The sequence below is a fragment of the Typha latifolia genome, chromosome 15 (genome assembly GCF_019914945.1).
Source record: "Typha latifolia isolate L0001 chromosome 15, TyphaL0001v2, whole genome shotgun sequence".
Lineage (NCBI taxonomy): Eukaryota > Viridiplantae > Streptophyta > Magnoliopsida > Poales > Typhaceae > Typha > Typha latifolia.
This window is the reverse complement of record NC_133100.1, coordinates 8,483,502-8,505,195: the sequence shown is the minus strand read 5'-3', so window position 1 is coordinate 8,505,195 and position 21,694 is coordinate 8,483,502. Positions and strand designations below refer to the sequence as shown.

The window sequence follows — 21,694 nt, the reverse complement described above, 5'->3', positions numbered from 1 at the left end:
AAAAAAAATATTCGCTAGAAGAAGGGCTTGAACCTTCGACCTTGTGGTTAACAGCCACACGCTCTAACCAACTGAGCTATTCCAGCTTCAGTTATTGTAATTAATTCGCATCTTAAAATAAAATATGAATTCCATTAAGACTATCAGAAAGGATGCATGTGAAATTAGACAATAATTTAGACAGTCTTTATATAATTATCTCTAATTATAATATAAATTTAAATATTGAAAGGATATAGTAATGCCTAAAAAGTTATATAAGAAGACCGACCGCATCGCGCCATTTGTTTACAAACTCTAATAAACAACTCAGCAAACACTTTAAACGTCAGCACCGCCGTAGCACGGTCGCCGCTGGAGGTCCTACCTGGCAGCAAACCAGTGGTCCGAAGTAGTCGGCAGAGGCGGTGCAACTCGTTCGAAGGCGTGGCCGCCTCTCCCAAGCAAACCCCCGTCGCCCGTCGGTGTCGTCAAAGGTGCGATACGTGCATGCATCTCGGTTTTCCCGGTGACGCAACGAGTTGTCGGATGTTACTTGTTTAGGAAACAACGCGTCCTTCTTACTTAATAATTTATTCAATGGTTTGATCTCGGATTTGGTGAAGGGAGATGAATGGTACCGGATTCATGGGTTTGTTCATGCACATTTATCAAATATTCTAAGATCTTCTACAGATTGTAATTGAAAGATAACCACATGCTTAATCCTTTATTATTATTTACACTTTTAGCTCCAATCTCTGACCCGTCTCTCTCTCTCTCTCTCTCTCTCTTATTATTTCAACAGTAGGAACAGTGTAAGAGAAGAATATTTTATTTCTTTCACAGTCAAGTATGTTATTAGACATTAATAGGAGGATGTCCTTGTTCTTTAATTTTTCAACACTAAAAGGAAAGCGAAATTTACATATAATACTGTATCTTTTATTAAAATTGTGATTTACATCATATATTTTTACTATTTATAAATCGAGATCTATGATTTGATGAATATGTGCAAAAAAAAATCTCATGTCGTTAGATCAGTTAGTTAAACTTAACTAAATCTTTAAGTTAAGTTAACTAAACTAAAGAAAATTATGAACATTACTCTCAACCAAGTTTTAAAAAGAAGGGCATTCTAGTTACTTTAAAAATAAATATTTCTACTTAACGAAATATTCTAACGGTGTTAATTCAAATTTAACCTAGTGTGTTTCTGCACATATTTACTAAATCAGATGGCTCGATTTGTAGATAATAAAAATATAAGTTATAGACTATAATTATATTATAAAGTAGAGTGTTATATACACATTTTTATAAAAAAAGAAGAAGAGAGTCATCAAATTATAAAGATCCAAATAGTTGTGTAAATGGTAATCAATATAAAATATAAATTTATTACGTAGTATAAGAGATAAATTGTTTGCCAATAGATTATACTTTTTTAAAGAATCTTATATTATATTAGTATTTACGAGTTTACTTCTATTAATTAAGGAAAAAAAAACTATCTACCCTAATAAGGAGGTCCAATCTACGATTGGGTTAAATATATTTTACCATTCTATACTTTAAAAAGTCATAAACTAATCTTTATAGTGAAATATTTAGTTTTTTCGTTAAACTTAACTGAATAATTTTAAAATAACTAAAATGCTTATATCATGTTTGTTAGAAAAGAGTGCTCAATTATATTTTAACGAAAAAATTAACTAGATCACTTTAATCGTAATTACTGAAGATAACACTTTTTCTTCGTAAGGACAATTGTATAGAGACAGATGTACAAAGTCAAAATCTAGGTTCTAACTGCCGGTCTTCAATAATTGGATAAACTTCATCCTAGGATTCTAATAGCATATCTAGTGGAGTCGCTTTCACGAGTACAAGTTATTATGAGAACAAAAGTAGGCATTCCTCGGTGGTCTAAAAGGGTACCTTCACTGTCTTTGCTGTCATCGCCAAACATATTATACTTCTTTGACTCCAAAACACAATCAAACTCACAATTAAATCGCACTATAAATAGTCTTTGAGCTACTCTCAATGATTAATGCTTTCACGTATGAGACGCTCAACGTATTAACATGCTAATATCATGATAATTAACAACAAACTTTTAAACCTTAGAAGAAACTCGAAAAAGTATATTTAATATCCATGAATGCGCTCGAAAAAGTATTAAGATTAGATCGGAGGTGTTGAAAGTATTTAGTTGAATTTAAGTTATCTTTGGAGGTCAACTATTTATAATTACCGTTCTCATTTTCCATTTTATTGTTACGCGGCTACTTGCATGCTTGCACAAAAGCTCTGATCTGGTCAACAATGGATAAACTTATCCATGAATTAAGAATAAAGTAATTAGTAAACCAAGTCCACTCGCAACAAATGTTGTATCTATCCACCTCCATAAATAAACAGTCGAGATAACAATCTATTTATTCTCTCTCTCTCTCTCTCTCTCTCTCTGTCTCTCTTTTTCTATAGTGTTATGAAAGAATCTCAAAACAAACGAAGCATAATAATGCTATCTATCTACCCAGAAGAATCCGGCGCCGGATACCTACTCGAACTTCTCCAATTCGGCGTCGGATAATAACCCATCTGCTGCTCGGCTTCTTGTGTGCTATGAAGGAAAGGAAACGAAGAAGAAGACGAAGACCCAACTGAGGAAAAAACCGAAATCGAGGAATCCAACGACGACCCAAGATTGGAATCCCCCGTAGGAGCTCCGGAATTCACGAATTGATCCAAAAGCGGAGTCGGTGGCATCATCTGGTACTCCCCTGTTCCTCGAAGCAACCTCGAGTACTCCAGGTAATCCCTTGACGCGTCGCCGAGAGGCTGCGACTCAAAGAGGGTCGCCGGAGGGGCGGATTCCGGCAACTGGGTCACCGGAGGAGTCGGAGTTTGTTGCCCGAGGTTTGCGTTCTCCGGGAAGTTGAGCTTCGCCCGGCTGCCTCGGAAACGGAGCGCCGCCTCATCGTAGGCTCGGGCGGCGGCCTCGGCGGTGTGGAAGGTGCCGAGCCACACACGTGCGGCCTTGTGGGGATCTCTGATCTCCGCCGCCCATTTCCCCCACGGCCGTTGCCGGACTCCCCTGTATCGCCTCCTCGGCGCTTGCTCTGTTTCCGTGCTGGGAGAAGGGGAGGAAGACGACTCTGCTAACGGCGTTGCGTTACTTTGCTCACCTCCTCCTGTAGAAGAAACGAAAAGAGAGGACCTGTTAATAGAACAGTACGAGGATTATAAAAAAGACAACGGACTAATTTGCAAAATTAACCCACCAGTCGAACTAGACGCTCTGTAGTATCTCGCCGCCCTCTCCGGCATCATCGTCTCATCCCTCTCCCTCTTCTGCAGCGGCGGTGGCCCGCCGCCTTCCTGTTCTCCAGCTATGACTCTCGCCAGCGCCGAAACCATCGCCGACATCTCTCTCGCTTGTCGATACTCCGATAACATCGTCGCCGTCATTGCCGTCGTCGTCGGCGGCGGCGGAAGCATCCCTTCTTCGAGCTCCGGCATCTCGTGCAAGTCTCTTGGGTCCGCCACCTTGAAGCACATCAACACTTTTTTTGCGATCCAACCCTCTAAATCCTTAGAGCGCAAGTAATATATATAGACCGACGGAGAAGGACATTTTAGTAATTAAATTAAACAACGGTAGAAAAGGCGAAACCGTACATAGCCTCCTCGTAAACACTACACTGGAAGCGACGTTTATTACAATTATTATTATTATTATTTGGAGTTAACTGTAAAAATGTGAAATTTAGAAACGAAGAGGCGGTGTTTGACGAAACTTGGTGTTTCACACTGGGTTTGACTGGGTTGGGAGTATTTGAGTTAAGTCGGTGATGGGGAAGTTGGGCGGTTTGACATTCTCAGAGGGAAGTCGGCGACGGACTTGGAAGATGTGGAGGAGAAGGGAAGAGAAATTGGGTTTGGAATTTGGGTTTCGGATTTTTGGTACAATTAATTCCAAATGCCGACAAGGAGTTGAAGGATTTTGGTTTCGGTGCAGACTACTGATTTGTCACTTAATTGGGGCGTTATTTTTATTTATTTATCTGATTAATTTTTTTAAAAAAAGAAGAAGAAGATTTTCTCGAATTTTTATAACTATCTTATGTCCTGATTAATTGACTATAAATATAATAATATATTTAACTATAAAAATATTTACTGTTAGACCCATTTATTTTGCTTTTGCTTCTCATTTAGTTTAATTATTTTATTTCCTTAAAAAAGACTTTATTAAGAGAATTAAACTCATTTTGCACTGTAGTTAATTTAATCATTTTTGTTAACAAACTAGTAAATTTTATTTTGTTACTAACCACATGAGTAATTCTAATAAGCATCTATTGGTACCTGTAAATTTATTTTCAAATTTTCTTCCTTTATGTCCGGAAGTTTTCATATTACTGGCATATATAAGTTTATAAAGGAATTTTTTTCAAGATTAAACATCTAAGTACTAGAATATTGGTATATTATTATAATCAAATTCCCATGCATGTGATCCTTATCCCCCCCTTATTTATATAATTAACAATAGGCATGTAATGTATATAATTCCTTGCTGCTATTTCTTAAATAACTTTTAAAATCATTTCAAAATACATTTTTAATCAATAATAAGCAAATTTATTTTTTTATAAGGGTTCGTAGACTTTTAATACTTCATTAAGGTCAGGTTGCAATCAAACTCTGATGGCGGATCAGTTTAGACTTTAATTTTACAGACTTGAGAGGAAAGATCGATAATTTTATGAGCTGCTTTATTATTTTCGCGACTCGTGAGATAGACACTAGTCATAGGGTAAGTAGTAATCCATCTTTTACATTCAAGCATTATTGGGTTAATGGACCAGTATGTGCTGTTCTCATTCCTATTAATAACTTAAACCGCACTTAAGCAATCACTAAAGATCCAATTATCCTCATCCTTCGTGAATCTTTCCATCGACCTCATCCCTTCACCAGCTAGGGGATTTAGGCAGTAGTCAATGTAACTACTTTGGCAAAATAGAAAGAGCTCAGGTGGTACTTGTAGATAATAAGCCCAACGCTGCCGGAGCTGTCCTGTCTCTAAGAAGAAGCGATTGGCCATGCAAGGAGTGGGTTGGTTGGTGCATCTCTTCAATTAATAAGAAAAATATTAATTTGGGTGTGTTTTCAAGCAATCTAAAATATGAATTTTTTTTTGTTAATTAAAAAAATATTTATGAAGTGTTGTCAGTCGGTGTTCACATCTGATAAAATAAATAAATAACATCACATTTCGAGGCGTGCACCAAATGTGAACATATTATCTTATGAATCGCAATGATCATGTTATATATATATATATATATATATATATATATATATATATATATATATATATATTATTTATATTTCATCAATTTTAATTTCTCCTGTGGTCCATATCTATTATACCAGGAGGAGTAAGAAAGATTTATAAAATTCGCAATCTATTTAAAATCTTACGAATTTGTTGATAATTTTGAAAAAAATAATTGCAAGTCAAGTCAACTGATATATATATATATATATATTGTTAGGAAAATGTCACACGACTTTGATGCGAGTATCATTTTCAATTATTTTATTAGAGAGAAGAAAAAGATAACTTATGTATTAGTGACGGTTGGATTGTTGTGTCAAAATATTGCTGATATTTCAGTTTTCTCCCTAAAATTTATACAAATTCTAATAAATTTTTTATATTTTACAAAAACGACCTCACATTACGATCGTATTGTAAATTAATCTCTTTTGTTGCATCTCTCGACGGGTCTACTCGTTTGGTTCACCAAACTTTCTTTCACAAAATTTTATTCCTTCTTCGATCTAATCCACTAATCTTCTGCGGTACAGCGGTCGACATGGCGACGACTTTCAGCCGTACGAAAGTCAAAACGAAAAGGAGGTCAACTAAATTCAGACGTGGCACCGCTTAAGACGTATTTCTAGTTTTTTTTACACGTGTAGACACCGGCTTTTTTTAATTATTATTTACAAATTTACGTTCCACGTCCTAACTTTAAAGTTGACGTCAATGCATGCGTTAACAAAATATCCTCTCGACCAAAATCTGGTTACGATTTTGAGCACGTTGAAGAAATCGTAATGTCCTTTAAATATATATTTAAAGAATAAACAGGACTTTGATTACTCGAGTCTAAGTCTACGTCCTTTTCTTAAAATGGAAAAGGTATACAACTTAGAATAGCTTGTGAGATAGAATCAAAAGAAACCTTTTGGCTTAACTGAGAACGAAAGGTAGTGTTTAGAGAGTAGATCCGAAAGCATGAACATGAAGATATCTGCTAGTCGGTTTAAATTTATCGTCAGATATATGCTAACATATCAACTATCTAAAAACGAGCAATATCTATATATAAACGTTATGTATTTAGTAGTCTACATGACAATCGTTTGGAAGCTTGTCATATTTTCTGTTTGTGAATTTAAGGGTTTTGACTAATTAGATTGGGTTAGACTTAAACGGGCGAAGATAGGGTTAGTCAAGACTGACCTATAATGAAAGCAACTTCAAACTATTTGTCATGTCATTTTATCCACACATGTAAGAACATTCACACTTCTTTATCTAAAAAGACCATCAATTTCTAAAGAAATAGACGTGGAAGTGGCTTGATGGAAACCTATAGTATTCTACTGTAAAATTTATTGAAAGAAATAAGTAATATTCATACAATCGCTTCATAACACTGGATTCCCTAGTCCCTACCCATTATCTAACTTTAGATAAAGCTATAGTGCTTCGTATTTTTAGAAATATTTGTTCTCTCTTTAAGTGTAATCACGATGTTTTGAAAAGGATAACTTTTAAATAATTAAGAATATAAATAATATATAAATGGCTTAGGGAAATATAAAACGGAATATGATTTGTATGATTATAAAAGAGTGGTTCTCTAAATTAGAAAATCTTCTCTAAGTTTACGGAAATTTGACCTGAACTTGGTTAGGGTAAGGTCGAATCGGGTTGCATAGAGTTTGGGCTGGGTGGGCTAGAAAGTTTTAGTTAGATTGGGCCTATTTGTCCCAACCAATTCTTCTTCTTTTTTATGCAATCCATATAATTCCAAAGGTTGGACATTTCAAATCATGATTTGATCAAGTTGCCGAAGGTGTCATGGTAATTTTGGCATAGTTCTCGCACAATATTTTGTGCGAAGTTCCTACATATGGGCCTGGGCTAGAATGAGGAGTTTATTATATTCGTTTTTAATTATTATTATTTTTTCTCTTTTTGATAGATGAAAAAGGGTGTAAACGAGGCAAGTTATTTTATTGAGGCATTCTCTCTCCTTTATCAATGCAAAAGCCACAAGCAGGCAGTACTAAGTACTTAAACTCAAACACAAACCCAAACCGAAACAGAAACCCAAGATGCATGTAACACTAGTAAGCCTGGCTCTCTCCTTCTCCCTCCACAATAGACCACAAGTTGCTACCGCCCGAGTTACGCGCAGAGCAATTCGTCCTAATCTCCCCACTGCTACCAGTCAACACACTCAGCTGCCCCATTTTTACCATCGAGTACACGAACTTCTCGAAGAATAGAGACTGGCTGAGTGCAAAACTTTTCACCATCGGCTTCGTCCTGGAGTCCGTGTACAGGTCCTGGTCCGACGTGAACAACCCCTGCCGGTTCAACAGATCCACGTAGTACTTGTTGTCGAACGTGTTCGGCGTTCTGATGTCGTTGTTCGTAAAGTTCGAGGTGGTCGATGCTGGGCAGGTTTGTTTGAGTAGATTGGCGAAGAATTTGTCCAAGTTGGGGTCTTCAGTGGGGAAGAGGCGGGTGAAGGAGCCGCAGTGGGCGATGCCGATGGTGTGGCCGCCCGAGAGGGCGACGAGGTCCGTCGCGTCGAGGTTGATGCGGCCGAGGATGTCGAGCATCGTCGTGACGTTGGCGAACGGGGGAGGGAGCGCGGCTAGCGTCGCCACGTTCGTCGCAAAGGTCCGGCCGTCGCGTCGGCCCAGGGGGACCTTGTAGTCGGGTCCGCCGGACTGTAACAGCGAAGGATAGTTAATATATATATAAAGAGAATCTAAGGCTAGTTTGCTATTTAAACCCTTGCGACCTCGAGTCAGCAATTGGGCGGAGTCAAACTTGGGCTAATTAAAATTTTCTGGCAATAAAGAAGACAGTGAGCTAAATTAATACTTTCACGTCCCCCCCCAACAAGTTGACATTTAATATTTTAAAGATTTTTAAGACATGCAATTAATGAAGCACGTGGAGACCACTCTGGTTGGAGTCCACCAAGTTGGCAAGTATCCTACTTGTAAAAGATCTCATAGATTCCACGTTGAAGCTTATCCCTCCACTGACCTTCTAACTTTATATATGGAATAAGAAAACGAACAGACGACTTATCCGCCACTTGCCTTTGGATAACTTCCAACTTTTATTCTAACTTTTATCCTTACTTATTAACGTAAATATGTAGATATTTACCAAGTAGACGGAGTCACGAGCGGCGAGAGCGAGGATATCGGAGCACGAGACGAGCCGTCCGCAGGACTTGGCAATGAGATCTCGGAGGTCATTAATGGCTTTAAAGGCAGAGGGACGCAGCGTCAAGTTAGGTATGGACTGTTGCTCCCCGGGCCCACTCGCTGATCCATCCAATAGCACTGACCCATCGCATCCCTGTTCACCGTCCAATCTCACCGAACAAATTAATACTTTTTAAGATATGTAGATATATTTGTATTTACAGTTAATTTAAGAACATGCCAAAACATAATAATATAATATACAATTTAGAAAGGTGTATAACACTTAACATTGTATTTTTTATATTTTTTATAGGGTATTTTATAAATATTTTAACTATTTTATAATTCACACCTCTTCTCTTGAGATTTTGTAGTCCAATCCTTCCTTTTTCTTTATAATTTTTATTATTTTGATTGATTGATATTTACAAAATTACTAAAATAAATTCACTATTATTTTTCTTCTCTCAACTCATTCTCTGAAGAATTCGTAAGTAATTTATGTATTTAAAATTTATTTTATATATTTTTTGTTAATACTATTTAAATTAACGGAGTATATTAAATAAAAATTATAAAAATAAAGTAGGGGTCGAGTAATAAAAACTTTAAAAACAGGGTGTTAATCACAAAATATATAAAGTATAAGATGTGATTTGTAAAAAAAAAAAATTATAAAATTACACCATTAAGTTGCATATTAATCATGATTGATCGTGTATTTGATTACCGAAAAGTAGAGTTTAATAAAATGATTATTTTCAGTGAAATGATCGATTTTTAGTTTTTTTTTCTCAGCTAACAAAGTTAAAATACTTTTGATATATAAAAATATTACTTATTTAGCTACAACTAAATATTAAAGTAACTTTTTTTTTATCATGTTTTAGCAATCAACGTCAGAAAACATGTCAAAGAAGAATATTTCATTCGATATAATTTCAGAAATACCCGCCTCTGAAACTCCATATTAATAAATTGTGAGAGGATATTGTTAAAAATCCATAAGAATATTCGTTCTTGATCATCATAAATTTATTGTTACGGTGTTATATATATATATATATGTGTGTGTGTGTGTGTGTGTGTGTGTGTGTGTGTGTGCGTGTCAGCTTAATTATTAACACTATAAGTACATTTAAATAACCAAAATAGCTGGATAGTAATGAAACAATTCTTATATTCTTCTTCAGTTCAGATGGATGAGCTCACCTGAACGAAGCAGTCATGGAAGTGGAGGCGAAGAAGGCCGGCGGCGACGCCGATGTCATTCTTGAAGGTTTTCTTAAGGAAGTTCCTCACTATGCTCTCCAAGTTAGGGCATGCCTTCTGGTAGAAGGAGAAGGAGAGGCCATTCACTATGGGAGGGTATTTGTAGCACTCTCCATTAGTTGCAGAGCTGAGGATTGCAAGAGAAGAGGCTAAGAGGATAAGTAGGGACTTAGTAGAAGTAGAATAAGCCATTGCGATGGATAGATAGTGCAAGCGAGATAGCTAGGCCGAGTATTTATAGGCGTTTTAGTGGCAGAAGACTCGTTGTAAGATCTTGGGTAGTTTCGTATCTTATCGCTATTCATATCTTGAATAATTTATAATTTCTTTCCAGTAAAGCTGTCGACTTCATTTTGTGTGGACTACTTATTCAGATTTGATTTCAAATGGATAGATAGTAAATTGTCATTTGTCACAGAGATGGCAGTGGATTGAATAGTAATGTATGCATTTTTTAATATTTTATGACTTATTCAACTGTTTGCGGATAAGCTTGTGGCCGACATACGTATGGTTTTGCCGTGTATCCGACCGCAAGCTTACACTATCCATGGTTCGATCACGGTTTGATAAACTTTTTGTAGAACCAAATTAACTCCAACTTCAAGTAAATTTGCTGTGGGGTTGTTAATAATTTAGCTTCGCTTGAGGGTTAGATTCGACTTAGTTTAATAACTCAGCGGTGTGTTAGGTTGGAGAAATAGTTCGACAGCACGGTAATTAGAAACAATGGCTTAGTGGCAAAAAGACGTAGAGTTTAGATTAGACGATTATATCTGTTAGCTAAAAGCTTAATGAGGCCTTAGTACCTTTGTATCAAAGAATGGTTGATTCTTTGTCTAACTCATATTTAACCTTCGGGTTCTTAAATAATAATAAAAAGATTAAATATATTTTATTTCTATATTTATGTCTAAAATTATTTTACTCCTACGTACTTTAAAAAATCTTAAACTAGTCAATGTACTTACGAGTAAAGTGAAATCGTTAGTTTTTCTGTCAAAGATAATATAGCATGCCTAAATGACAAAAATACCCTTAGTGTTTATTAGGTAAAATAAATGGATTTTTTATCTGAAATTTTTTATCCATATTTATTTTGTTTCTAGATGTGATATAACTATTAAACTTTATATAAACTCAGATTTAATAAAATTTACTATATATTTAGTACAATCTAGAAAGTAAGAGAAAGAAATATGTAAGTATGTTTTAAAGAGAAAGAAATATTTATATGTGAGGAGAAGAATATTTTTATCCATAAAAAATGGGGAATTCAACCATCTATTCAAATTTTGAAATTTTTTAGACGTGCTCCGCTAATTTGAATGTAAAAACTAACGGTATCACTATAGTTATAAGTACATGAACTGATTTAAAATTTTTTGAAGTACAAAATATAAATTAATTTTGACTATTAGTACAGAAAGTAAAATATATTTAATTCTAGAAAAATTATAAGTTATACATTCTTTCAAACATAGTCAAATATATTTGAACAATTTGTCATATAGAATTCTAATTCTCATGTCCACAGAGGAGTTTAGATACCCAACAACCTTTTCTTTGTAGAGTTAATTAGGATCCAAATCACTTGTGTTAGTGTCTAGACATGAGTTGATATCATCCATAATCATAATTAAACAATTTTGTCACGGAACATGAAGTAAATAAATTACAATTTTATCGTTACTAAAAAAAAAAGAGGATCCTTCAATTTATATTGCAAGCCACATATTCTCCCATTTATTGATGCAAAGCCACAAGGCTGGCGACAACTACTACCCAAACCCAAACCTAAACACAAAAGATGCACGTAACCCTAGTAAGCCTGGCTCTGTCCTTCTCCATCCACAATAGACCACAAGTTGCTACCACCCGAGTTACGGGCAGAGCAATTGGCTCTAATCTCCCCATTGCTACCAGTCAACACACCCAGCTGCCCCATTTTTACTATCGAGTACACGAACTTCTCGAAGAATAGAGACTGGCTGAGTGCAAAACTTTTCACGATCGGCTTCGTCCTGGAGTCCGTGTACAGGTCCTGGTCCGACGTGAACAACCCCTGCCGGTTCAGCAGATCCACGTAGTACTTGTTGTCGAACGTGTTCGGCGTTCTGATGTCGTTGTTCGTAAAGTTCGAGGTGGTCGATGCTGGGCAGGTTTGTTTGAGTAGATTGGCGAAGAATTTGTCCAAGTTGGGGTCTTCAGTGGGGAAGAGGCGGGTGAAGGAGCCGCAGTGGGCGATGCCGATGGTGTGGCCGCCGGAGAGGGCGACGAGGTCGGTGGCGTCGAGGTTGATGAGGCCGAGGACTTGGAGGAGCTTCGTGACGTTGGAGGACGGGGCCGGGAGGCCGGCCAGCGTCGCGTTGCGGGTCGCGAAGGTCAGGCCGTCGCGACGGCCGAGGGGAACCTTGTAGTCGGGACCACCGGACTGTAGGAATTAATGGTAGGTCAGATATATATATATATATATATTTATAATTATAAATGCAGAGAGATAAATTGTAATATTGAATATATTACTACTAAATAGTATTATCCACTCTATAAAAGATATGAATTACTTATATTCTTGCCCGGAAAACCTACGGTATTGCTCTCAGTCAACGTGGCATCACTCGTCTGGATGTAGAGAAGTGACTCTCTCCGGCACAGCTAGCTCACTTGAAGATTGTAAAATTTGATACATCTAGTTTAAGATTAAACATATTTATGCATGGGTAACTAATTTAGATAGAAATAGGAGACATAAATATACGTAGAAAGTGGATTAATATTTTGGTCGTTCATGTTAACAGTGCTTACTGTACACATAATCCAAATTTTACGAGATCATGACCTTCTTGTATATACGTGGCTCCGCCACAGCCATGAGCATCAGCTTATTAATATAATAAAGATGACAATTAACAAGTCTCCAAGTTGACGATTATTGCTGTCGATAGCTGATAACAATTTAATTAAATATGGCAAATATTCTGTATGAAGACCACTTGGTTGGATTCTGCCCACCGAGTTGGAAAATACCCTACTTATAAAAGATGCCATGTTAAAGCTTAAAACCATAGTGGAGAACCTTTGAATCCATGGAAAGAAAGATGTAACAATTAATCCCACCATTGTGGGCCATCCCAATCTATCCAACTAAACAACGCTAGGTATATTATTCGCCAGCTAGATAGTGGTCAGGAATAAGAAAAAAGCGAAGAGACGACCTATCCGCCACTTCGAGTATAACTCCCAGCTCTTCTAATTCACACTCTCCTTTTAGTCGAGTAAATTATATATTCGATCAGTCCTATGAAATTATTTTGAGGGGAGAGAGAGGAGGAGTAATGGGATTGTTACCAAGTAGACGGAGTCGCGAGCGGCGAGAGCGACGATATCGGAGCAGGAAACGAGTTGTCCGCAGGACTTGGCGATGAGATCTCGGAGGTCATTAATGGCCTTAAAGGCTGCGGGCCTCAGCGTCAAGTTGGGTGGGGCCTGTTGCTCCCCGGGCCCACTCGCTGATCCATCCAATAGCACCGACCCATCACATCCCTGTACACCCATTTCCGTCAAACAAATTTTAATACATTTTAATCTATCTATCTATATCTATATTACCATCATATTCGAACTCGATTTATTAGTTTGAATAAAACTTACTTTACCTTTATACTTTTATTTTGTATCTTTGAATATCTATTTATTTAATAAAATTAAGATTATTTCACTTATTTAGCCAAAACTACTGGAAAATATAGTGTTATAAATTTAACCCTAATATATATATATATAAAAATATAAAAGAAATATATGAAAACTTGAGTTTTCATTATTTGCAGATCACACCTTTTACTCACATATTAATCATGACTAAGAGAAAGGTGTCAAAGAAGAATATTCCTTCAACTTTCACAAATACCCACTTCTGAAACTCCCTATTAAAAAATTGCGAGATGATATTGTTAAAAATCCATTAGAGTATTCCTTTTTTTGATTGGAAAAAGAAATTCTAAAGTACGAGGCTAGGATATAAACACCGAAAAAATAAGGTGTAAACTGTAAGATATATGTAAAAAAGAAAATAATTATTTTTAAATTTATTTACACGTGTTAGTAAGAGCTCAGCTTACCAATATGAGTTATTAAATTTAAACCCTTACTGTTTTAAATAACTCAATTAGTTGTATAATAATGAATTATTTTCCATGTTCTTCTTTGAGTTCCAGATGGACTTGAGCTCACCTGAACGAAGCAGTCATGGAAGTGGAGGCGCAGAAGGCCGGCGGCTAGGCCGATGTCATTCTTGAAGGTGTCCTTAAGGAAGTTCCTCACTATGCTCTCCAAGTTAGGGCATGCCTTCTGGTAGTGGGAGAAGGAGAGGCCATTCACTATGGGAGGGTAGTTGTAGCACTCTCCATTAGTTGCAGAGCTGAGGATTGCAAGGGACGAGGCTAAGATGATAAGTAGAGACTTAGTGGAAGTAGAATAAGCCATTGTGCTGGATAGATGGATAGATAGTAGATTGAGAGAGATAACCTAAGTCGAGTATTTATAGGCGTTTTTAGTGCCACAAGACTTTTCTAAGATCTTGAATAGTTTATAATAGTTTTTTCCTCTTTTTGAACAAGACTGTCGACTTTGATTTGCTGTAATCTTGGACCACCTGTTCAGATTTGATTCGACATGGATAGGCAGTCAATTGTCATGGAGATATCCGTGGATATTTGGAACTCATCCTTCTGGATGCATTGCATTTTTTTCTCCCATACAACGATTTATTCCACCATCTGTGGATAAGCTTGTGGCAGACATACGTATATATTTGCCGTCCTTAGTTCCTCGTAGTTTCTACAACCTTTTTGTATAACCACATATATATATATATAGAATACTTTTAATTAATACATAGGCATAAGGTTAAATTAATAGATTTATTAAAGTTCCAAAGTGAAAAAAAAAAAGAAAAAAAAGTACTACTCTTTCGCTTTATTTTTTCCATCGTAAACCGCGAAGAGTCACATGGTAGGTAGGCCAAAGTTTTTCTTATGCACATGTTTGATTATTATATATTTGATTGGTGTAAGTGCATGGAGAAAACCAAGATATGAATCATCATGTACACTTTCTTTTTCCAAAGTGTTTGTCTTTTGACTAAGTCTTCCTTAATATTTCAAGCATTCGTCAAATTATTCATAAGCCATTAATGGTTCCAATGCCTATAATGGCAATGTATTACAGTGTTAATTAATCCATTCACTAATTTTTCATTGCTTCACCTAAAGCTATCTAGAGATGGTCATAGTCCAGGATTTTGTTGGCTTCTTCTTAAATGACGAGCTAATGAATGAGATTGGTAGGAATAATAGGGCCATTAATTAATTTATTTATCTCGTCATGAGGTATATATTAAATTGTTAATATGCGGTGGCTTTCTTCTAGGAAGTTCGTAATTGGGATACTATTAGCCGCCCACGTGAGACGATTTAATTGGCTGGACTTGGGGTTGGTGGGTGGGGGAAGTCAAATGACCAATCTATCCCTCCTTGCGTATCAAAAAAAGAGTTCTGAGTGCATTGCACATCAGGGGTAATTTCGTCTGAGAGGTGAGTGGTTTCCACACGATGACATTGAGATGGAGTAATGCTAGGGGCCCACCACCTTGTCCTATACCAACTAAAAGTTCACGGATGACTTTGATAATAATAATAATAATAATAATAATATAAGAAAGACTCGATGACTTTGATTTATTTTTATTTTGTTATATATATATATATATATATATTCAAAATTAAGAGACGAGTTATGTGCCAATGCAATGGATGAGAAGATATATTTTTTACGAGACTAATTCTGCTGCTGATTAACTCGTTAATATGAATATAATTTTAGAATATGGGTGTGCATAGGATGAAGGCTTTTTTTTCTGATCTTATATTTATTTTGGCCTTCAAATTTAACGGAGTATTTTATAATTGTGGGGTGACTAATCTATTAAAAAAATTATTTTAATTAAATAAAAAGGTAGCTATCTTTTGGGTAAGGCGGTGGAACGGTGGAAGTGAAATTGCACCACATATATTAAAGTGAGTCTTGCGGACTCATTCGATGTTTTAGTCTCACCTTGTGATATGGAGTTGCTATAAATTCAACAAGTTGATGTGATTTATATGCGGTGGACTCGTTGACGCCAACCATTCCATTTCGATCTTAATCTTTATCTTAATTAGAAGAGGACACTGTCACTGTCATAATGGTTGAGACAGTAATTCAAGAAAAGGAACTGGATCTTATCACATTTATTAGGAGTATATATATATATAACAGTTTGTCTCGAGCTCGGGCCTTTTGACTTCTTGAAGATCCGGATCCGGCCCGAGTACAAGCCTGGCCCAGAAAGCTGGGTCTGGAGATGCGCCCAAGTACCCAACCATAATACTCCATTCGGGAAAGCGGCGCTGCTGTAGGAAGAGGTGTAGGAGGCAAGAGAGAGCTTTTAGCTGGACGGCCGGCCACCTACTGCGGTTTGATCTCCTTCTCTCTATTTGCTTTAATCCGGCAAAATTTCTCCGAAAAATCTGTCTCCTTGTTGATCTTTTCTCTTTTAGAACGTAAACATGGCAGTTGTTTGTAGTTCGATTAGGGTTTACCGTCCCTTGCAATGAAGTGTAAACGAGTTGATTAGTAGGTTTGCAAGTTTTTTATGGCGTATATTTGTTAAATTATGCGTAATTTTTGTTTTCAGTTCTTTTGTTTATAGTTGTTTTGAGGCAGATATCTTTATCTAGAGTCGCAGAAGTAGGATAACTGGAAAAGAAACATGATTTAAAGCAGAATGCAATTATTGGAGTGATCATTTTAAAGTGTGAAGTAAAGAGCATGGCTTTAGTATAATAGTATGTATAACTTCTTTTTTTTCCTGACAATTCAAGTTCTAGTGCAGCTCATCGAAAAGAAGCTGTCCCAAGAGATACTTTTGTAAATCATTCAAGATATATTCTCATCCTATGAAGCGCAGAAAGGTAGCCAATATCCATAATCTCATTCACAATCTTAAGCACAGGCTTGAGATACTATCGTGGATTCAGGATCTTCCTGCATCGCAGTATCATGTTGTCGCTGGTATTCTTGGTTTGGGAATGGGAATTGCTGGTTTGTACGTGGCACTGCAGGATGGTAATAGTAATTATATTGGTATCCCGTGGATTTCTGAGCGAAAGGATCCTTCAGAAATCATATACTATGTTGGAGGCCTACAAAATCTTGGAAATAATTGCTTTCTAAATGTTATCCTACAGGTAAAGTCCATACTCCATAGAAGCCTAGTTGTTAGTGCAATTCATTATTTTATTGTTGTTGTTAATGTCTTAATGCAGTCCATCATATAATAACTTCGTCATATATACATTTTTCTTGGACGTTTGAACCACTAGGATCTCAGCAAGCAAGTGCATGGAGATATTAACTAGATTTACATTATTTAATGAAACTAGACTTAAGCACCTTGGATATCATCTAAGAATTTGGGTAATGGGAATACAGCAATGGAATTTCCAATTAACCATGGGTACATTCTGCTGATTATCTCCTTTATCAGATTCCATCTGAAAAACCACAAGCAACTTCTTTGATCCCTGTTTCCCTTAATGAAAGTTTCTCAGTGGGCAACATGACATAAAAAAGGAATTCCGTTAATCTGAAGGTTTAAACTCATATTCTGGGAATCTTCTTCTATCTGAAGAATCACTTCGTAATGAATTGAGTAGGATTTACCACTGAGGTGATTGGCAAACAAGACATGGTTGCTGGCTTTTGGCTAACATGCGTTTTCCATAAACTACTTGGCAACTTACTGTTACAAACTGCTAAACAAGAGGCGCTTCTTGCGATTTGCATTATCAGTGGTCTTTCTGAGTCAGAATTTGAATGTTTTTTTGATAGGGACTTGCTAGCTGTAGCAGTTTTCTTCCCTTTTACCAGAACATTCTAGTTGCTGATCTTCCATTCACCGTGGACAAGATTGAGAGAATGCCTCTTACAGTTGCTTTGACATCATTATTAGAAGGTAAACTATGAAGAATATGCATATTCTTTACAAGCTATGATGTCCTCCTCTTATTTGCCAACAACAATTTCTATCTTCAAAATATACCGCAAAACTTCACTTTCAGTGCACTAGAATACTATATCATCCATCTGTCTGATTATTTCTTAGTGCACATCCTTTTGGTATAATGAATATTAACAATCATAACAGATTGTTATTAAGTAGATTGCCTTCTTGTTTGTGTTTCATACTCTTTTGAATGGTATCTTGCCACTTCAGATATGTACCCTCCAGTTTCAGTTTTTATGTTGTTAGATGTAGTGTTATTGTGGTTGTAATGAAGGTTGATTTACTGTATGCTGCTTCAAGTGCTCCTTTGCTTTAATTGTATAATTTGCAGAGCTATGCATTACTCGAGAAGAAAGAACTGTACTAAATCCACGAAATGTGATGTTTGCATTAAGCATGTATGTTAGCCGCTTCAAGTTAACAGGACAGCAGGTACGGATTGGTAAGAGGTTTTTTTCTGGTTAGCTGTTGCTTGTTTTTCTTTTCAAGCTTCTATTAGTTTCTCAGGTTGTTACTAACTTACTGTGTTTAACCGTCATACAGGATGCCGCAGAATCTTTTCTTCATCTATTATCTTCCTTAAAGAATGAAATTTCACAGTCTTATGTTCCACATGGCAGTTCTCTAGCACATACTAGTGCAAGTCCCTCTAGGATATACAGTCCAAAAGGAAACAAGCCGCCTGAGTATGAACAATGGAAACATCATCTTCTTGGACCATGCGATGGAACTATTGGAAGTATATTAGCTTGCAGAAGTTGTTCATCTGTGGTATTAACTTGGCTCACTTGCTAATGTGTATGCATATAGTCTTATAAAAAACCAAATATAATATTGTATAGCAACTGGAAAATTTATCTTTTATGCTAGGCCTTTCTTTTATTTAATTGCATCTTGTTTCATGCTTTTGTTTGACATATCATTGGTATCCTTGGCCTTTAGCCCTGTTACAAAAGATCATTGGATTAATTAAATAGAAAAGGTTGAGGAATTCTTAGTTTCTAACTCCAGAATTTAATATCTGTTCCATGTTGATTGATTTGCTTATGAACTATTTTGCAGTTATGTATATTTACTTTTCTCTGTTGACAGCTTTCAATGGACTTTGAGCATTTCCTTTGCTTGCCTCTCTCACCTGTCCTAGGGGGAAATGCAGATATCGTATGTCCATTCAGGGCCTCCTCATTTTGTTAGTTCTGTATGTTTTATATCTTGATCTGATTTATATGTTTGCTTTGCATATATTTATTGTTAATAGTTTTCCTTTCCTTTTCTGCTATTGATTCTAGATGGATGGTTGTACATTGGTGGATTGTCTTAGATATTTTACTGCTGTAGAGCATCTAGAGTATTACCGCTGTGACCAATGCTGGCATATTGCTGCTTTAAAGTATTTGTCACTAAAATCTAAAGAAGATAAGGTACTTTTGGTGACACCCAGTCTTCTTTATTTAGCGTTGAAGCACTAACATTTTACATAGTTTGTCTGACATGTTGTAACCATCATTTTTTCAGGAAAAGATTGATAAGCTTAGTCACTGTGTCAATCTCGATTCTTGTGATTGCAGACATCTTTTTCTTCCAGAGGAAATACCATCAAATAGTTTTTCACATGCTCTAAAGCAGTTAAGTATCACTCGCTGCCCAAAGGTATCAAATATAACATTCCTTTTTACAAGTTAGTTTTTTAGCTTTACTTTAGCCACCTTCCATCAGTTACTCTCATCAAAATTGAAAATCTTCTCAAGGCTAATGGAGATCTAACCTGATGATGCTGTAGATTTTATGCATTCATCTACAACGTGCTTTGACAAATGTACATGGTGACTTCATCAAGCATCAAGTAAGAAACATTTCCATGAATAATGCAGAAAACATCAACCTACTTTGTTGATTATGTATGATGAACATTGTTTGTTTTTTATTTAGGGGCATATTTCCTTTCCATTGCTTCTGGACCTCTTTCCGTTTACGATAGCCACAACAAACATGGGACAGGGAACAATAGTGGAGAGTATGCAGCAGCGACCATCAGTCACTCAACGAGGTCAAATAAATATGCAACCGGATATGCAGATTTTACCACACCTATTCAAAATGATGGAAGGAGATCTTTCTGCTGAAACCTTGACAGGAAATAATTGGGGAAAGCCCATTGATGAATTACCGGGCAGTCCTGTTCCTCGAACAATCTTTGGGATCAGCAACAATAATATTACTCACATAAGTGGGATGTTTGATTCTAATTTTGACCGCGCCATGGATGAGGTCAGTTATATGAATGATTCACGACCTTCTCGCTTCATTTCCAGATATCTCTTCTTATAGTTTTCCTCTGTTTGAGCAGAAAAAGTTGCATATCTCTTGTTCTACTGCTGCTTCATTATATTATTGATAATAGAACTTTTTCAATCTGGTAATCAGATATTTTGGTGACTATAAGTGACTGCTGGTACACTTCTGTTCTTTGATTTAAACCATTTCGACTGGATCAATAGATGGTCGATCATAAAAAGTGTTTCATTGATAGCTTCTCCTAAACCTAAAATTTCCTTGGACTGTGTTTTATGTTCTAGCCTTTTTAATGTGGATTTACTTTCCTGCATAGGGACAGCAAATTGGCACAAGTAGTCCATGCCATTCAAAGGGTACCATGTACAGCCTCTGTTCTGTTGTTGAGCATTATGGCCGATATGGAAGTGGACATTATGCAGCTTATAGGAGAGTGAAAATCAACTCAAATGGCATAGATTCAATGGAACCATTAGTCATTGCGGACAACCAGTGGCTTTATGTCTCAGATCGTGAAGTCTCACATGTGTCTGAAGAAACCGTTTTGGCAGCAGAAGCCAGTCTCCTGTTCTATGAACGAATCTAGGCATGCTTCTTTGTAAGAAATGAGTTCATGGATATCTTGTACCATCACCCCACTTTCTGCGTCTACCCATTTTCTGTAAGTTGTTTTTTTAATAAAACCAACTGTTACACTCCAATAAGCTCAATTTCTGTAATGAGAATTTAAATAGTCGTCTAGCTAATTCTCCTTTGATGTTTTTTGTAGATAATTCTCCTCTGCAGATTGGCAGTAGACCCAGCAAGAACTGGTATGAGCAGTGATACCATTTGATGGTAGAAGTAGTATTTACTTGCCGTCAATGACTTGTTTATCTGGGCTAATTATACAGTAACAGATAGCTTAAGATTAAAAATAGTCAGAAATAAGTAGTCCAATCCTACTTATTCTTTCCTTTTTGGTTGGCAGACCCATAATGAGATGGAAGTTAGTGATGATTAAGTCAGTAATAAAGTGCTCGTTTTTCTATTTCTAAGAACTTGTATCTCCTTGTTTTGATCTCAATTTGGAAATTATTTGTTTCTTGGGCTTGAGGGGTCCTTGCTTCCTTTACAGATCATTCTCGGAGACATTTACTTTTATTTTAGTTGATAGCTAACACATAATGGACTATGCTTGTACTTTTTCCACATTATTTGTGTTGCACTATGATCTTTGTTCAATGCCTCTTGTTTCCTTCTTTCACTGTTCTTCTCCTAAAAATTTCTTGTATTATTTCTCAAATTGCAACATGGTTTGTTTATTTTGATTTGAGATACGAATGTCAAACATTGCCTATGTTACCTCTGTTTTTCTTTTCTTTTTTTCTCGTTTCCTCTTCTGATCGAGGGCTTTTTCAGTTTTGCAAATAAGATAGAAAAAAAGGTTTGCAACATCTAAGCTCTAAATTTTCATTATTGTGTGTTTAAATTTCCTTGGTTACC

The 21,694-nt window shown here is 36.3% G+C and overlaps 4 protein-coding genes and 1 non-coding gene across 11 annotated transcripts; 1 reads left to right on the top strand and 4 right to left on the bottom strand.

The window, feature by feature from the left end:
- Positions 1–12: 12 nt before the first annotated feature.
- Positions 13–86, bottom strand: TRNAN-GUU (transfer RNA asparagine (anticodon GUU)). Its single transcript has one exon. It is a non-coding gene; the product is annotated as a tRNA-Asn (tRNA).
- A 2,281-nt stretch (positions 87–2,367) lies between these two features.
- LOC140802098 (ethylene-responsive transcription factor ABR1-like) lies at positions 2,368–3,571 on the bottom strand. Its single transcript, XM_073157529.1, has 2 exons — positions 3,276–3,571; positions 2,368–3,185 (listed from the first exon to the last, which is right to left on the bottom strand). Exons 1-2 carry the CDS (start codon positions 3,550–3,552, stop codon positions 2,524–2,526), a joined length of 939 nt encoding a protein of 312 aa, XP_073013630.1. The 5' UTR covers positions 3,553–3,571; the 3' UTR covers positions 2,368–2,523.
- A 3,721-nt stretch (positions 3,572–7,292) lies between these two features.
- Positions 7,293–10,037, bottom strand: LOC140801573 (peroxidase 12-like). The gene is made up of 3 exons (XM_073156741.1): positions 9,748–10,037; positions 8,492–8,686; positions 7,293–8,040 (listed from the first exon to the last, which is right to left on the bottom strand). The coding sequence occupies exons 1-3, from the start codon at positions 9,997–9,999 to the stop codon at positions 7,429–7,431; spliced, it is 1,059 nt and encodes a 352-aa protein (XP_073012842.1). The 5' UTR covers positions 10,000–10,037; the 3' UTR covers positions 7,293–7,428.
- Positions 10,038–11,524: 1,487 nt separating this feature from the next.
- Positions 11,525–14,408, bottom strand: LOC140801558 (cationic peroxidase SPC4-like). The gene is made up of 3 exons (XM_073156719.1): positions 14,044–14,408; positions 13,159–13,353; positions 11,525–12,241 (listed from the first exon to the last, which is right to left on the bottom strand). Exons 1-3 carry the CDS (start codon positions 14,293–14,295, stop codon positions 11,630–11,632), a joined length of 1,059 nt encoding a protein of 352 aa, XP_073012820.1. The 5' UTR covers positions 14,296–14,408; the 3' UTR covers positions 11,525–11,629.
- Positions 14,409–16,190: 1,782 nt separating this feature from the next.
- Positions 16,191–21,323, top strand: LOC140801555 (ubiquitin carboxyl-terminal hydrolase 27). Of its 7 annotated transcripts, none has more exons than XM_073156716.1 (13): positions 16,191–16,325; positions 16,745–16,823; positions 16,908–17,099; positions 17,743–17,866; positions 18,249–18,349; positions 18,461–18,688; positions 19,010–19,078; positions 19,207–19,338; positions 19,433–19,567; positions 19,698–19,760; positions 19,847–20,185; positions 20,532–20,870; positions 20,979–21,323. In XM_073156716.1, the coding sequence occupies exons 2-12, from the start codon at positions 16,809–16,811 to the stop codon at positions 20,793–20,795; spliced, it is 1,662 nt and encodes a 553-aa protein (XP_073012817.1). In that variant the 5' UTR covers positions 16,191–16,325; positions 16,745–16,808; the 3' UTR covers positions 20,796–20,870; positions 20,979–21,323. The 7 variants fall into 7 exon arrangements, with proteins under 7 accessions (XP_073012817.1, XP_073012815.1, XP_073012814.1 ...); XM_073156714.1 differs by having other exon boundaries at positions 20,526–20,870; XM_073156713.1 differs by having other exon boundaries at positions 16,890–17,099; positions 20,526–20,870.
- The last annotated feature ends 371 nt before the right edge of the window (positions 21,324–21,694 follow it).